Source organism: Acanthaster planci, linkage group LG01 (genome assembly GCF_054643075.1).
Source record: "Acanthaster planci isolate LZ-2023a linkage group LG01, COTS_SCS, whole genome shotgun sequence".
Taxonomy (NCBI): domain Eukaryota; kingdom Metazoa; phylum Echinodermata; class Asteroidea; order Valvatida; family Acanthasteridae; genus Acanthaster; species Acanthaster planci.
In genome coordinates, this window is record NC_141777.1 from 16,657,569 (window position 1) to 16,675,345 (window position 17,777).

Sequence of the window (17,777 nt, forward strand, 5' to 3'; positions counted from 1 at the left end):
ACCCTCATTCACCAAATAAAAGAACTTAGATTTCTGTAATAAATCTGGTTTTATATAAGCTTCATTTTTTCCAAGCTGTACAGAGAAAAATTATGTCTTAATTCAAAAATGTGTCAAACATTTGAACTTTCATAAATTCACTTTGCAAAGGAATGTTTTAATCATTTAAAGAATAGTTGTCATTTTGATGAAGCGATCTAAGCAACTGGTGTGACTAGAAACTGTCAGCTATGATGTCGTCACTGGAAGGAGACAATATAATTGGAGAATCGCCTGAGTTTATAAAAAAAAAAATTAATTTTCATAAGCGATAATAAGGGGCGCCATTCTCAATTTTTTTTTCGCTCATGCGCATACTTATATTCCCTTGCTGCCGATTGTAGATATGAAGGAGATATACTCGGTAGGGTTATACTTGTGTTCATCAGAGAATAATTTGGAATAACGGAGTGGGTTTTATGTCCACTGTTCTTCTTGTCCGGATTGCGGGAGATCGGAGTTTAATTTGTCCCCATCACGAAGAATCAACATCGGTGACTAATACTTTTATTTCTCACGGAGGCTCCAGTTGAGATAAGGTTTTTTGTCTCTTTGGCCGGTTGCATACGCTGAGACTTTAATTATGCATGCAGTAAAATAGCTGGAGTCCTTCAGTAAAGAAACATCCATGGCTCTTCTATGTATAAGACAAGACTCATTTTTCCATTCTCCAGAAATGCTGCACCGACACTCACATATGCTGGAGCTGTTCATTGTCACTAGGCACAACTTCCACCCGACTTAACTAGTCTTCCGGCAGTGACTCCTTGCTTGATAAGGATATTCAAACCTTCTTCATAGATCTGGGCCATATGGAGTTTCCTCCGGTATCTGACCTTTTCGTTGTTCATAGCTTATCAGAGTACCTTCCTTTATGGCCTGACAGCAATTTTCCCTGTTGCCTGGCCCTCACTGCAGTCATACTTGTGTTAAAACAAAAACAAAAAACAAAAAAAAAAGTGTTCACCTCTTTCTGGATATTTCATTACATTTTCTTATCTATCCACACCTACACATAAGACTTTGTGATAGGGTCGATTTAATTCCACCCATTTCTAGACAGAAAAAACCTGTTGCTAACTTACCATTTGTCATGAAGGATTTGGAGGAGACAAAATGTAACAGTTCTGCTCCTCCTTCCCTCCCCAATTTTTTACGCACTGGTCAAGTCCTGCTCTGCCTTCTCAATCTTCACGAGCAGGGCTTGGGACATAGACCAGAGGGGACTTCGACACTGCCCCCACCCCCTTGGGTCTGACGCTAATGGTTACATTGCTTCGCAGGTGCCTTCAATGCCCAAATTTCTAGGCTCTATCTTCGGTAGCAAGGTTCTAGCAGACATTTACTCAGAGGAATACATTTGTCTGTTTATCTGACTACCCTCATGCAGTTTTGGGTGCCCTTCATTCAGCCAGGGTCTTTATTGGACTCCTACCTTTGTTGATACAGGTAATTGTTTCATGTGTATGGGTTCTTGTCACAGCAACTTGACCCCTGTTAGGTTCAATCCAGACTTCATTGGGATGTTGTTTTTCTTCCATTCCAATTCTCTCATCTGGGCCTTTTATCCCAAGTACATATCTTCGGCCCGAGGACATATCCTCAAAACCTGATACCTTTTGCCGTCAAGACATACTTTACTAGCAGTTGAAACTGACAATGGGCCCTCGACTACTGGCCTCTGCTGGCACTTCTTGATCTTCATGGACCACTCCTGTTCCTGAACTTTCAAATTTCAGGTACAGGAGTACGTGGGTTGGCACATTGTCACTTCATCAGATAAATCACTATGGAGGTACACTCTTACTATGCCTCAGCCTCCTGAAAGTTGGATGTTCCGATGAGCTCTAGGCTTTGAGATAAACCTGAAGGTAACTCTCGTCTTGAAGCCAATAACTCCTTTACAGACGTCTGCTCCAACGAAAGGATTCATGCAACAGAACAGACATTTTATTGCAATGCGACTGAGCCAGTCCCTTGGTACCCGACCATCTGCATATTGCCGGCTCAGCCTTCTAGTTGCTGTTATTCCACACCAGACTCTCAGGGATTCTGTCAGAATTTACCAGAGAAAACATCTGCTATCCAGACCATTAGACCTTCCTAACCCTGAGAATTAATTTACCCAGATTCCTAGGGTAACATTTATACAGGAGTACACAGTTCTCTGTTTTCAAGACGTGACGAACAGTGTGAACTCCAATATGTGCGGTAAGCAATTCTCTACTTTGCGACGAAATATTGCAATCGCCAATTACATGTAGCAACTGTTTGTTGTCTAAGCTACTGATGTGCTTCCCAGATTAACTTTTATCCCTTAGACAATACTGATGCCAGGTATCCTCTTCCTGGCAAACATTTCAGTACAGCCACCCTTTGTTGCTCCCAATAGCTGCTTCATTCACGTCTGTTAATGGTATCCTCTACACATACTGTCGTTGGGTGATAGTCCCACAGCATCCCTTTCACCTTCATTGTAGGCTAAAATTTAAGGCCCTGTTCATTCTCTCCGTACTAAAGTGGGCCAGGAATGAAAGCTGAGAGGTATTGTGCTTGAGAGTTTCGCCTTTGCTATTTGGATTTCCTCAGTCATAAGCCTCATCTGTTCCAAATGACTGATATTTACAGACGTCAAACCTTGCCACCCTATCATGATCCACGATGCTATGAACATGCACCAATGTCGACATCTTCCGTTAGTGTATGTTGGCAGTTATCTACATTGCTATATGTTAGATAATGCTATGACCATTTACCTCAGGCTACCTTAAGCATGGGAGTTCTTCTGCCCTCAATGTGATTGGTTCACACAAATGTGCAGAGGCCTAAACATCTCTTCCAAAGTGGGCCCCTATACTGGAGCCGTTTAATGGAAAACGATGTAAAACTGTAAATAAACAGATACAAAATAGTTTGAGTAACAAGGAATAAGTCACTAAGTTCCATAACAATACACAATGAAATGTAGAAAATGCAGAAAGTCTAAGGCCTGCAAAAAGTCTATTCTACCTAAAGTACATGTATACACGTGTACATGTAGGTCAAAGTAAAAGGACACAAATAGATGTAAATACGTGTACATGTAGATAGAGTTCATGTACAAACTAATGGGTAAAAATGCAATGTGTGAGGAATGTAACTATGAAACCTCATAAAATGCAAACAGTCCTGTGCGTACAGACAGATAAAAATGCAACATGCACAGTAGTGAAAATGAAGAACACAGGACACAATGTACCGGAAATCTTTGCTTAAACATACTGGTGAAAATGCGTGTACATGTCAAATTACATGAACAGGGCAATACTCCATAACACGCTTCAATTTAAAAAGATCAACTTGTGAAGTCAAAGAAGGCAAGATAATTACAGACAGTTCCACAAACAGAACTTACGATAAAACATAACAGGCACTGGCAAGAATGTGTGTATTGTAATTGTATACAAAATACTACGCACGTGAGTGGAGGAGGTGAGTGTGACACTGAGAGGGCTTTATATACCAGAAATAAACCCTAAATTGGACTTATAATAAACTACAGAGGAAGTATATATTATAAAGGAAACACAGAAATGGTAAACTTACGGATCGTGCTTGAACAAGGGCTTATAAACAGGTGTAGCAAGTTGTAAAATGTACGAGTGAAGTAACGTGAATGACATGGAGCGGGAAAGTGAAAAGCGATGGTAGAGGGCGCTAGACTAGATTACTGTGGATGAGCAGCCCGAGAGCAGAACTCGAGGCAGAACACTCCCCGCCTGGCATCTGATAGATGTCAAATCTAAAGAACATGATGATAATAACAAACAGCATGGAATACACAGTGAGAATGTAACACATTCATTCTGAGGATGAGTTGCTAGAGTCTCTAGCGAGAAGGAGAATGACTTCAGTCACGGGTCTCAGGAACAATCTCTGTTCTCCATTACGGATGATTTTTACTTCGATCTTCCTGACTCTGTCATCTCCATCAGGGAAGGTCTTAGTGACCAACCCCATGGGCCATTCAATCCTCTTGGCTTGAGAGTCTTTCATGAGGACGACATCTCCCTGTTGCAAGTTAGGTTTCTCAGTTTTCCACTTGCGGCATTCTTGTAGATTCATGATGTACTCTTGCTTCCACCTCTCCCAGAACATGTTGGCCAATCTCTGAACGCGTCACCACTGACATCTGAAGAGATCCTTGTCATCAAACTCACCAGGAGGGACTGGGGGTGTACCGACTGTCTGCGTGAGGAGCGTCGCTGGGGTGAGAATGAATGGAAGGTCGGGATCCGTAGAAACTGGAGACAACGGTCTTGCGTTAATGATGGCAGTCACCTCTGCCATGAGCGTAGTCAAGACTTCATGAGTTAGCTTGCCTGGTCCCAGCTGAAGCAACATGGCGTCAAGGATGCGACGAGCAGTGCCGATCATTCTTTCCCAACTGCCACCCATGTGTGAGGCATGGGGAGGGTTGAATTTCCACTCACATCTATTGTCTACAAGCAAGCGCTCAACCTGTTCCTTCTGACGTCCTGATGAATTGATGCCAAGCTCTTTGCAGGCGCCTATGAAGTTAGTCCCACAATCAGACCTGAGCAGCTTTGACGGTCCTCTCAAGGAAAAGAAACGTCTGAGTGCATTCACAAAGCTGGAGGTGTCCATTGCCTCGATCACCTCGATATGTACACCTCGAGTGGCCATGCATGTAAAGATGACGGCCCAGCGTTTGTTGTTTGCTTGACCTTCCCTTGTTCTACGGGTCGTGACTGACCATGGGCCGAACACATCTAGGCCTACATAGGTGAAGGGAGGGTCGGCACTCAGGCGATCTGGGGGTAAGTCTGCCATGATCTGCTCTTGTTGTTTGCCTCGTAGTCTACGACAGGTAACACAGTGATAGATCAAACTGCTGATGACTCGCTTGTCACCAAGGACCCAGAAGCCTGCTGCTCTCACCGCACCTTCGGTCAAGTGTCTGCCCTGATGGCGTACCTTTTTATGGAAGTGTCTGATGAGAAGTGTGGTGACGTGGCACTTCCCAGGGATTACAGCTGGGTGAGCTTCATCATTAGAGAGCTTGGCCTTTCCCAGTCGACCTCCAACTCTGAGTTAGATCATTCTTGTCAAGAAAGGGATGGAGCTTGATGAGTGGACTGGATTTGGAAATCGGCTGCCCACTCTTGAGACTTCTTATCTCGTTTGCATAGACCTCATTCTGTACTGAATGGAGAATCGTCACCTTTGCCCGCTCCAACTGTTCTGGCCTTTGGTGCTGCTGACATTAGTGCCATCCATGACATGAGCTGCCTTTGTCCGTCTTGGAAAAAGAGTCAGCAATGTGGGAGAGTTTTGAAATGGCAGTCTGAAGATCCCTCCAAGAGGAGAAACGTTTGAAGCGCTCACTTCCCAGGCCTGCTTCAGACACAACTGTGGCACAGCTATGTGTGGTCGTCTGGGGTCTGACTTCTTTGTCGTTTTTCGGATCGATCAAGTCGAAGCACTCTCTGCTTTGCTCACCATGCCTAGTAGCACCATAAAGGAACTTAGGTCCTGTGAGCCATGATGAGGATGACAGATGAGCTGCTGGGAGTGCCCTAGTGGCGTGGTCGGCAGGATTGCGTTCCGTGGGCACATAGTGCCACTGACTTGCTTGGGATGAACGTCTGATTCGCTGTACTCGATTATGGACATACACATAGAATCTTCTGGACTCGTTGTGAATATACCCAAGTACAACTTTGCTGTCAGTAAAGAAATTGACCTCGTCCAGATGTGCATCCAGTTCTTCCTGGATTGTTTCTGCAATACAGCTGCTCCAAGTTCTAGGCGGGGAATTGTGGACTCCGGTATTGGAGCCAGCTTTGCTTTGCCACAGACAAATCCTACATGGCAATGTCCGTCAGCATTGGTGGTCCTTATGTAGGAGACAACACCGATTGCTTTGGTAGATGCATCGCAGAAGACACATAGCTCTCGCTTCTGGGCTTGAGAGAGTGAAAGGGCAGTGTACATCCTCGGAATCTTAAGCTGCTGGAGATCCTGGAGGGAGTCCTTCCATTTCACCCATTCCCCGGACTTCTCTTTGGGGAGGGGCGCATCCCAGTCACGAGAATCACGGTTGAGTTCTCTAAGAATAGAGCGGCCCTGGATGCTCACTGGTGCGGCAAATCCAAGGGGGTCAAATAGGCTGTTGATAGTAGACAACACCCCACGTCTGGTGAATGGCTTGTCACTGGTTGCCACTTGGAACGTGAATGTGTCTGTAGACAAGTCCCACTGAAGGCCTAAGCTTCTCTGCGTTGGAGGGGGGTCTTGTCCGAGGTCAAGGTTCTGAAGTTCTTCGGCAAGGTCATCACAGGGAAAGACTTTCATGACATCTGCGCTGTTTGATGCGATCTTGTGGAGACGAAGATTTGATTGAGCTAACATGTTTTGTGTTTTTTCCAGCACATCGACTGCCTCATCAACACTGGGGAACGATTTTAGTCCGTCATCCACGTAGAAATGACGATCGACGAACAGTCTTGCATCACTTCCATACTCATCTTCTCCCTCAGCAGCGGTTCTCTTGAGTCCATAGATAGCTACGGCAGGTGACGGACAGTTACCGAATACATGAACTCTCATGCGAAACTCGAGGACTTCTCCATCCAAGTCATGGTCTCTAAACCACAGAAAGCGGAGGTAGTCACGGTGGGTATCCTTGACAAGAAAGCTATGAAACATCTGCTGGATATCAGCAACAACTGCAATTGGTTCAGCTCTGAACCGAATGAGGACACCCAGGAGAGTGTTGTTGAGATCTGGACCCTTGAGTAGTACATCATTTAGGGATACTTTGTTGTGTTGAGAGCTGGAGTCGGACACGATCCTGATTTGCCCTGGCTTTTTTGGATGGTAAACGCCGAAGCTTGGGAGATACCAGCATTCTTGATCTGGCTGGAATGGAGGAGCTAATTCTGCATGATCATTACTGAAGATCTTCTGCATGAAATCTATGTAGTGGTCTTTCATCTCAGGCTTCTTGAGAAGTGTACGACGAAGAGACATGAGTCGGTTGAAGACTTGCTGTCTGTTGTTCGGAAGACGCTGCCGATGAGACCTGAAGGGGAGTGGGCTACCCAACTGTTGGCGTCATCCTGGACAATCTCCTTATTCATGATGGATAGGAAAAGCTCATCCTCGACTGATGCTGCCATCCTGTAGTCATCAGGAGATTCTTTGAAGATGTCAAAACCTGCGCTGGCCGACTGTCTCTTAGGAACACACTCGGTCTCGTCTGTCAATGTTTCTTTGACGTGAAGCTTGTTTCTGCATGGCGTCAGGCAGGTAGGCCGGCCGTTGTCCAGTATGCTAGTCTTGTAGGCATGGACTTCAGGCTTGTGTGCTCCGCCGAGGCACACATCTCCAATTACTACCCAGCCCAAATCCAAGCGTTGAGCGTACGGTGCGTCTGGTGGCCCGTTGCACTGGCTTCGAACCTTGTGTGCCTGAATGACGTCTCTGCCTAGCAGCAGGAGAATTTCAGCTGACGGATCTAGTGGCGAGATCTTATGGGCAATGGCCTCCAGGTGAGGGTGATGACTAGCAGCTTCTGGCGTCGGGATTTCGTCCCGGTTGTTGGGGATGGCATCGCACTCAATGAGAGGGGGCAATGAGATGCTGACTTCACCTTCCAGCGACTGTAAGGTAAAGCCAAAGGCTCTCCTTCCATGAGTATTTGTTGTTCCAGAGCATGTACGGAGTGAGTACGGGGATGAGTTCCCATGGATGTTAAACATGTCGAAGAAAGTGGATCTTGCAAGGGAATGATTGCTCTGGTCATCAAGCATGACATACACTCTCTTCATTTTGTCAGGTTGCCCTTCTGGATAAATACTGGCTAGGCATATCTTGGCACATGATTTCCCCTGCACACCTTTTCCACAAACCGCTGTACAAGTCGAGGTTGTCAGGGGAGGTTCTGGACGAGCTTTCTCCCCGCAGTGGCTCTCTGCATTGTGCCCGAGTTCCTTTTGTGCCCAAGGGGGTGGGCCATCATGAAGGGCTGACACGTGACGGTCACTGTCACACTCTGTGCAATGAATGGCAGCCTTGCACTCTTTTGCCTGATGAGCAGTGGAAGCACAGCAGCGGTAGCAGATGGCATGTTCTTTCAGGTAGGACTTCCTTTCCTCTAGTGGCTTTCCCCTGAACCCACGACATTTTCTAAGTGAGTGAGGTTTCTTGTGGATAGGGCATTGCCTTTCGGGTTCCAGTGGCGTATTTGAGGCAGACGACGGAGCAGTGGTTCTCTCTATTTCAGTCTTCTGGACGGAAACCGGAACCCTGGGTTTGGATCGGTTAGGTGTAGGTTTGTCATTCACAGATGTGGTCATAAAAGACGGGAGGAGTGAGAAGCTTGGGTCGTTCCTCATCTCTGCTTGTGAGTAGACGAAACTGACAAAAAAGGAAAAAGGGGGGAAGGGAACGCTGTGCTGTTCCTTATACATCGAGCCTTTTGTCACCCACTTCTCTTGAAGGTAGTGTGGAAGTTTCTGGACAATTGGATTTGTTCCTCTGGCTGTATCTAGGAAATTGAGGCCAGGCAATTTACCTTCGAGTTTTGCCGCCCGAACTTCAGTGAGAAGATCCGCAAGCTCCTGTAGTTTCGTGTATTCTCTGTTTCCTATCTTAGGAAAGTTCTCCAAACGTGAGAAGAGAGATGCCTCAATGGCCTCTGGAGACCCGTATTTCTTGTCGAGCCGTTGCCAAACCAAGTTCAAGCCAGCCGACGGGTCGTCGATGTGCACAGCTCTGATCCTGGTGGCATGCTGTAGGGACTCCCCGCAAAGCCATCTGGTGAGTAGGTCCAGCTTCTCACTAGGTTTCAGGTTCAAGCCTTGTGTCACATTGTGGAAACTAGCTTTCCACGCCCGGTAATTCTCTGGCCGGTTGTCAAAAGCCTTGAGCCCAGCTGTGAGCAGGTCTCGACGAGTGAGGTGGGCCTTGAGGTCTGAAATATCTGAACGACTGGGTGCGGGTCCATTAGTCTGGCCCCTGTTGTCGGCATGACAATGTTCGGCCACATTTGTCAGGTAGGAGGGGCGTGGAAAGGTCATTGCATTGTTTGAGGGGCTTGGGCAGAGAAGCTTGGAAAGTTCTGCGGAGGATGCGGTGGAGGGGCCTGAGACTCAATGGTGATGCTTTCTGGATGCAACTGTCCGTTAAAAATGGGGGCGGCCTTCGAGTCAGGTTGCTCAACAGGGGGCTCTTGGCGACGGTCAAAATGTGAGTCGATATACTCTTCTGTGCGTCGTGCCGGTTCAGCCGAAGGTGCAAGGGGGTTGCTGACAATGCTTGCTCCATCCTTGATGGCTTCGGCCTCCGCAGCTGCCTCCAGTGTCTTGGCGGCAGCTAATGCAGACTCAGCTTCGCCTTCTTCTTGCAAGGCAGTCAACATGGCGTCCAAACGTGCACGTTCCACTTTCATCTTGATCTGACGTTTGGTGTAGTCAGCTCTCGTGCATGCGGCCTCTGCTTTAGCACGTGCCTCTGCTGCAGCCAAGCTGACGTGAGACCTTGTAGATCGTCGTGAAGCGGAAGATGACGCTCCACACTCTGAACGCACCTCCAGGTTCTGTAAGTCACTGGATCCTTGGGCAGACGACATGGTTGTTACATAGCACCAGTCAATGGGGGAAGCTCTTGAAGTGAAGTGTCGATCCTTTTACTCTTCTGCCCTCAATGTGATTGGTTCACACAAATGTGCAGAGGCCTAAACATCTCTTCCAAAGTGGGCCCCTATACTGGAGCCATTTAATGGAAAACGATGTAAAACTGTAAATAAACAGATACAAAATATTTTGAGTAACAAGGAATAAGTCACTAAGTTCCATAACAATACACAATGAAATGTAGAAAATGCAGAAAGTCTAAGGACTGCAAAAAGTCTATTCTACCTAAAGTACATGTATACACATGTACATATAGGTCAAAGTAAAAGAACACAAATAGATGTAAATACATGTACATGTAGAAAGAGTTCATGTACAAACTAATGGGTAAAAATGCAATGAGTGAGGAATGTAACTATGAAACCTCATAAAATGCAAACAGTCCTGTGCGTACAGACAGATAAAAATGCAACATGCACAGTAGTGAAAATGAAGAACACAGGACACAATGTACCGGAAATCTTTGCTTAAACATACTGGTGAAAATGCATGTACATGTCAAATTACATGAACAGGGCAATACTCCATAACACGCTTCAATTTAAAAAGATCAACTTGTGAAGTCAAAGAAGGCAAGATAATTACAGACAGTTCCACAATCAGAACTTACGATAAAATATAACAGGCACTGGCAAGAATGTGTGTATTGTAATTGTATACAAAATACTACGCACGTGAGTGGAGGAGGTGAGTGTGACACTGAGAGGGCTTTATATACCAGAAATAAACCCTAAATTGGACTTATAATAAACTACAGAGGAAGTATATATTATAAAGGAAACACAGAAATGGTAAACTTACGGATCGTGCTTGAACAAGGGCTTATAAACAGGTGTAGCAAGTTGTAAAATGTACGAGTGAAGTAACGTGAATGACATGGAGCGGGAAAGTGAAAAGCGATGGTAGAGGGCGCTAGACTAGATTACTGTGGATGAGCAGCCCGAGAGCAGAACTCGAGGCAGAACAGGAGTGCAATGAGTTCTGCCGAGATGTACCAATAATACCCTCTTCTCTGAGGCCACAAAAAATGAGTACTTAGTCTACCTTCAGCTGTACTCCGCATCTTTGGGTGTCCTCCTTTCATGGTCCTACACACTATTACGGAATAATGGCATATTCAAGAGGTCAATCTGTGCCTGGTCCACTGGCTACTTAAAAACTGCAAGCTGCTCTAGGGGATTATGGGAAATCTGTGCACAATAGTTTGTCAGTCTGTTGGCTTGCCTTATTGATTAAAGAGCTTATTGATGACACCCCTAATACCCTTCAATGGCATCCCCAGTATAGGTTTTGTATTTCTTTTTTTGTTGTATATACAAATGTGTCGCTGAAATGTTAAAAAATATAAATTGTCTCGATAATGATAAGCTAAATTCCAACTTACTGCGGGAAAAGTTGGGAAATTACATTGACATAAATTATGGACAGAAATAAGATGAAAACTTACATGGAAACTTACATGTTTTCTATTTAATCTTCATGCGTGTCACTTTTATTCAAAAGTTATCGTCCTTAAACTCCTATATCATTACATATTAAAAGTGTGACATTTTACATTTGAAACTGACAAATTCTCCATTAGAAATACCATTAATTACCTTGTGCTTTAATCAATTCTAAGACATTTGTGTGAAAACGTTTTATTTCCTTCAATTAAAGTATGTTCAATTGCCAATGTTTGATTGCCTTTTCAGTTACATTTAGTTATGATTTAGTTTCGTCAAACTACGTTTTCCATCCAAATAAAGCTAAAAGAGAATCACGGGAATGTGTAGCTTCCCTGTAGAGAAAGTAACATTCTTTACAAAGTTTAAGGTGTGATTATGCGTGTGTTTTTAGAATTTGTTTCCAAACCTTAAAAAATGTATAAACTTGATATGATTTCAACTAATTGTTTAATTGCAAGAAGAGGAACATCTCAAACGTTGAATACATGTATTAAGACTTTGTTCCACTCAGCTTTGTTTACATTTATCATTGATTATGTCTCTCAGTTTCACAAAGTTCTTTCCCCAGACTTCCCCTGGAAATTCTGCGGCGACTTGATCAAGCATTGTCAAGACAAGGCGTCGGTCCAAAGGGTCCTTTTTCATCTGTCCATCTTTCGTTATGACCGTAGTTCCTGAGTAATTAGATCTCCTAAGTATGTCCGCCGTGAAGAAATATCCGATAAATCCGCACAGAAAAGCTGTGACTGTGCGGCATCGGTGCCTCAGAGCATCATACTCATCGGCAGGAATCTCTACTGGATCATAGAATTGGGCAGGGTTGATCTCTTCGTGGCTCACCTCGATGAGTAGCTTGCATCTCTGATGTTTAGCGCAGGACATGGGAGTTCGCCATTGACGACTGGTCTAGTCAGAGGAGGTTGCTGTACCGGGCTACCGGCAGCTGCAGGGGTGGTTGTTACTGAGGTTGCCAGGGGTGCTGTTGCTGATTTGCCAGCTGCAACTCTTCCCGTTGACGTCTCTCTGCTTTCCTCTCGACCTGGCCTGCCACTACCCCTTGAATGTTATGCAAAACTAAGAGGATGTTCTGCATGGTCTCGTTAACTTGATCCTCCTGCCTCTGTAGCATCGCTTTGATTACTCCCGCTTGTTGCTCGTAGTCTAACCTCAGCTGTTCATGTTTCTGCTGTTGATCCCGAATAATCTCCTGGACTGCCCCCCACTTCCTCCACCTGCTTTTTGCACTCTTTCTTCACGGCATCTAAATGTTCCGCCAGTTTTTTCTTGATCTCCTCGGTGACATTCGTATCGCGGCAGTCGATGTCCGGACACACTCGTGCAATTTTTGCAAGAGGGGCATCGTCTTCGCTGTCATCTGATTGGATGTGCTGCATTTTATGCGGCTTTGCTGAAAAATAAAAAAGACATGTTAGCTTTACATGTTATATAATACAAGCACTGAACTTTATAATTAATTCGATTTATTGCAATATACCCCAGTCATCAATATGAATACCTGAATGTCAAACGTGACTATTCATGCACAGAATTCTTCAATATAACGTTAAACACCTGTTCAAAACTGCAGAAATTTTTTTCTTCTATCAGACACATTCACTTAAAACTCGAGTACATACGTGTACACATATTTTGGAACAGCATAAAGATAAAAAAGATTAGTTTTATCTCAAAGCAAGATTGGAATATTAATTAGACATGACTGCTCACTCATTTTGGTGTCCATCACAGGTATTACCTCTACGTTACACGATTTCCAGGACAGGGCTATTTATATTTCTTGTTGGTGACAATGTTTTTTTTCGCTAGGTAGCAATGTTGATAGGTTTTCGTGTTCCTGGCAGGCAGTAGAAAATGACAGATAGAGCCATCAAAGTTGGGCATTCGGTGAGGGATGAATGAACATCCAGTGTGAAATCACGTGACATGTAGTAGGGCGTCCTCAAAGTAGTAGTAGAAAGTAGTGGTTTTGGCTGTACTAGGTATCTTGACAAAACAGATATGTTGATTTCAAAAGGTGTGACAAGGGCCCACCTACCCATATTTCTTCTCTTCAATTCGGTGCGTTTACGGGGATTTTCAGGCTAGGGGTTCACAGGCTTTTTCCCGGCTTGATAATACGTTCTTGGGTGAAACAGACGAACCGATTTCAAAGACATATCCAAGGTCTGTATGGACGATCGCACCGATTTTAAAAGGAAACATCAAATGGAGGGGAGGAAAACCCATGCATTTGTTTCGAAACATTATTATTTACTAAATAGGTGGGGAGACAGCATGACACATCATTCCCAAATCATTTCCAGTCAAATTCATATCGGGTCATGTGCATGAGAAGACTGCCTTGAATAAGTGTTTTCATAAAACATTTCTGTCATCATGGATGCTGACGACTGGTCACTAGATTCTTGGCTTAATTCATCACTAGACGATGAGGATGGCTTTGATGACTCCTCAACCGATTCATGGCTGTCGAGTGATGGTGGAAGTGAGAATGCTAAGCCCTGTCAGGTACAAAGTGTTTAACCCTGAGTTCATTTTTCGGTGATGATCCCATTGTGATTTTAGCGAATTTGCATTCCACTTAAAAAAGAAATTGTGCAAAAACTGGTTGGTGCAACATGGAATATTAATTATAGCACAAGAAAAACAATTTATATTCACATATCCTCTTGTCAGCTCAAAATACATGAACATGATTCATTATTAAATGAAAAGGGCATACTGTCTTATTAAAGTTTTATTCAAAATCTGAACAAAGCAAACCCGTGAAATTATGGTGGGTCCGTATAGGAGGTGGGGTATTCCGATGGCAGAATCAGAGGAAATTACAATGGCGCAATTAAAAAATTTAAAAAAAATTGGATTAAAAGAGCAACAACGATACAGCTACATATGAACACAACATCGTGTACATCTGTTTGTTTTGAAGAGCTCTCCACAATTGCACTTCATCTTACCAGCCCCACCCATTCCAAATATTTCTTCTAAGGTTGAAACTTCTCCGTGATTCAGGGGGGGGGGATCTTGTTGGACACGTAATTTAAAAACATTCTTTTTGCATTTATTTCGACAGGTCCCTTCTCCAATCCGAAAGGGCAGAGATGATAGACCGAAGAACAACTTCCCAAGACCAACTTTTTCCTAATTTGGTAGAAGTCGCCACTGACTTTGTGAACCAAAGTAGCTATGCTGCGGATTCAAGACGCTGTACCAGTGTCATTCGTGCATGTAGCACATCCATACCAGCTTTAAGGGAACATCTTCAGAAGGAAATCCCAGGCCTCTCCATCAGCAACACTACTTGTGCCTGGCTGATGATGCCCCCAAACAAGAAAAGGCTATCCAGCCAATTCTATAAAGGCCTGATACAGGCCAAAGTACTGGCGAAGAAGAACAACAAAAAGGACAAGCACATCAATTCCCACTACTGAATATAGAATGGAGTTTGCTGCAGAATTTGCGCCAAGGAGATCGCCATTTTTTTATGTGACTGTATGAACAAGATTCATGTCGGTGGATTGGCTGTGAGCAGGTATCATCAAATCAATTGGATTCATGTGATCGATGATTCCCAAAACTACCCCGACCACGATTTTCTGCAAGGCAACGGCTTTCTCAACACCTCGTGTGGCTACATGCAGCTGGAAAAGGTGGCCAATTCCCCGGCAACATGCTCTGATGAATTCGGCCTTCAACATTTGACCAGCCCTAGAACCGGCCCATTGCGCATAGTGAACAGAGTCCCGAAGTTCAAGAAGACGTCCATACAAGAGCATGTGAACTACCTCATCCCAATCATCAAAAAGTGTACACAAAACAATAAGACGGCAATCGTCCTGCTTGTCGATGGGGGTCCTGACTGGAGGGACGCGTCGTGAACCGTTCTTTTGTCTCTCTCCAGATTATTCCTATGGCTAAACTTGGACTTTATATCTTTCACTAGATATGCCTCGAAAAACTCCGCCCTCAATCCCATAGAACACGGTTGGTCGCCCCTAAGTAAAATGTTGACTTCGGTATGCCTTCCCTACAGTCTCGAGGATGATACAGAATCTTAAAGTCAGAATCTCACACCAGCTGAGTGACGGGCAAAGGAAGTCCATGTCCTTGCAATGGCATGAAGGAAGTAAACAACTATTGGGATGGTCAGTTTTTTGCCGGCCATAAAATACAGTCTTCTCACATCCGTGCCTTGCCCCTAGTTCACCCATCAATGACTATGACAAAGTTCATCCTCTCACGTCATCAGGATCAAAGACCAGAGTTCAAGAAATCTGGTTTGCCGTGGAACACGTCCAGAGACGACCTCGAGAACTATCGATCATAAAGTGTACAAAGCAGTGGTGTACATTCTGCCAGGTGCACCCGGTATGGGCTGTCCAAGCAATGGCTGAAATTCAGGCAAACAGGTATCAATCTGCTTCCTACGCCGTCAACGGATTTCCCGGGTCATTACAAAACCTATCTGGAATTGCGAGCCTCAGATGGAGTTCGAAAGGGAGAAGATACGTCATCATTTGTTGCTAAGAACCTGGGACAATGTCTTTAATGCCCTTGCTACATGTTCTCCTCTAAAGAAGACCGGAAATGCCACCTCAGCATTATCAACCAGTGACACTAGAAATATGTACAAAATTTTGCATTCTGAGGTGATCATTTGGACAATCTCTGACCAAGTCTTTAAAGACAGTCAGTCTGTACTCTTCATCAAAGACGTTTTTCATCTAAAGAAATTAACAACTGTACATGCGTCCATTTTTGCAAGGGTATGCTTTCAGGCCTCAATAGCGAAAAGATGTTCCCCTGGGAAACTGAATTATTGTTTGGCTGTAAATAATTCCAATCTTGCAGGTGATTTTTTGAAAACTAAAGTGCAGTGGGATTGATTTTCCCTTCACTTTGTCACTCAAACGTCAGATGCTTTTGTACTGCTAGAAAAATAGCAACTAAAAAAATTGATCAGGCCAAGGGGCAAAAAATCTGCTACCAAAACTTTAACAAATGAAAATCAAAGTGAACTGTCATAGGTTCCCACATGAAACTACTAGTTCCTTTTCTTGATAATGAATAAGATCAAAAGGTAAAACTTGAAAGAGAGCTTCAAATTTGCCTTTGAACATATTTTAGTGCCCTGACACTCAAGAAGAAACACGTTTTAAAGTTTGTTGAATTGAACATATCTCAAGTAAAAATGACTAGTCATCAACTTTTTCTACAGAAACACAAATTGTCACATACTCAATTGTCTATTTGTGATATTGGCTTTATTTGTATTGTCTTTTTACAATATGTTCGATGTAACGTATTTCAAATCCGTCTGCAGCTATTTCATTTTTTTCTTAAGCGTAATGATTCTTGCAGTATTTTGCACAATCAATTTAATATCAGCTTGTATCATTGGAAATAAATAATTGAAATAACCGAAATTGTAATTTTCCTTTGTCTGTCTCCCATGTATTGCTTTCAGTTGGGGTTAATGAAAGCTCGGGGAGAAATCAAGCAGATGACAGTGACCAAGGTATCGAAAATTATTCATATTTGTAAATTCTTCAATGCTATAAAATGCCAGAGTTCTAATAAAATGATATTCAGTGACTTTATGTTGTCAGTAGGGATGGATGCTGAAAAGAGAAAGGAAGATATTGTAGAATATCATAAATCAGTTAATGAAGAGTTTCATTTAGAAAGTGATCGTGGGAAAGGTGTAAAAAAAATTTAATACATGTAAAAGGGAAAAGCCCAAAACAACAAGTTCTGTCCTCTCTCAAGACAACCCACTTGCACAGATTATTTAAGAGGATTAGATTCCCCAACAAAAAACCCCAGCCCTCCTCTTGTGTGGGTGGAGGCAGGACATGCATGGATTAGTGGGAGTAAGGTACAATAAAGTGGTCTCTTTGTTTGGCCTCTGGACTTCCATGGCACTCCAGAAACCATTCTTTCGGTGTACAGTGACCCGTACATAATGTGCTCATTACAGAGAAAATGGAGGACCCGGCGAAAACCGCTTGAAACCGGGGGTCCACCCAGCAGTTGGGATTATATGTCCCCACTACTGTGCGTAGGTTGCAGGCAGTAGATTCTCCCTCCACCTTATGTGGGTTGGGTCTACTACTGCATACCTACCAGATTACCAATTTCCCTCCCTCCGTCCCATAGGGCCTCGTGGTACTTCTCGCGTCGAAAAAAGAGGTCGAACATGGCCGGTGCCTTTGTGGGGGCGAGTGAGTGGGGGCTAGCACTGTTAGTTTTTAAAGACCCTCTGCATCGGTCCTCTAGTAAATCCAAGTCCCCCGTAGCTCACCCACGAACAGCCTTTCACCCTCCCGCTCCCAAACTTCTTGGACCTTATCGCTCTCCAGAAACTAAGTGAGCGAGGACCAAGTGTGTACAAAAAAGACTTTTCTTCCATAGACTTTCTACATGTATGAATTATTCATAACCACCCCAATCCAGTGCTCCCATTGGCTAAGATGCGGACCCAAAAGTCTATATAAAGCGACCAGCTCCAGCGGTCAGCATCGATCATTCCCTAGCAGGCAGCTTTGGAGAAACAACTCTCTGACCG

General features: G+C 44.1%; 1 protein-coding gene across 9 annotated transcripts in view; it reads left to right on the top strand.

The window, feature by feature from the left end:
* Positions 1-17,777, top strand: part of nek9 (NIMA related kinase 9) — a 135,723-nt gene that overhangs the window by 107,382 nt on the left and 10,564 nt on the right. The window contains exons 22-23 of one of the 9 annotated variants that reach the window (XM_087140043.1): positions 13,635-13,717; positions 14,283-16,630. The exons of 3 other annotated variants lie outside the window; for them this stretch is intronic. In XM_087140043.1, coding sequence (XP_086996169.1) covers positions 13,635-13,717; positions 14,283-14,640 — 441 coding nt within the window. In that variant the 3' untranslated portion in view covers positions 14,641-16,630. Of the gene's footprint in view, positions 1-13,634; positions 13,718-14,282; positions 16,633-16,676; positions 16,728-17,777 lie in introns of those variants that run through there. 5 more of the 9 variants (XM_087140027.1, XM_087140040.1, XM_087140049.1 and 2 more) reach the window with 5 other exon arrangements.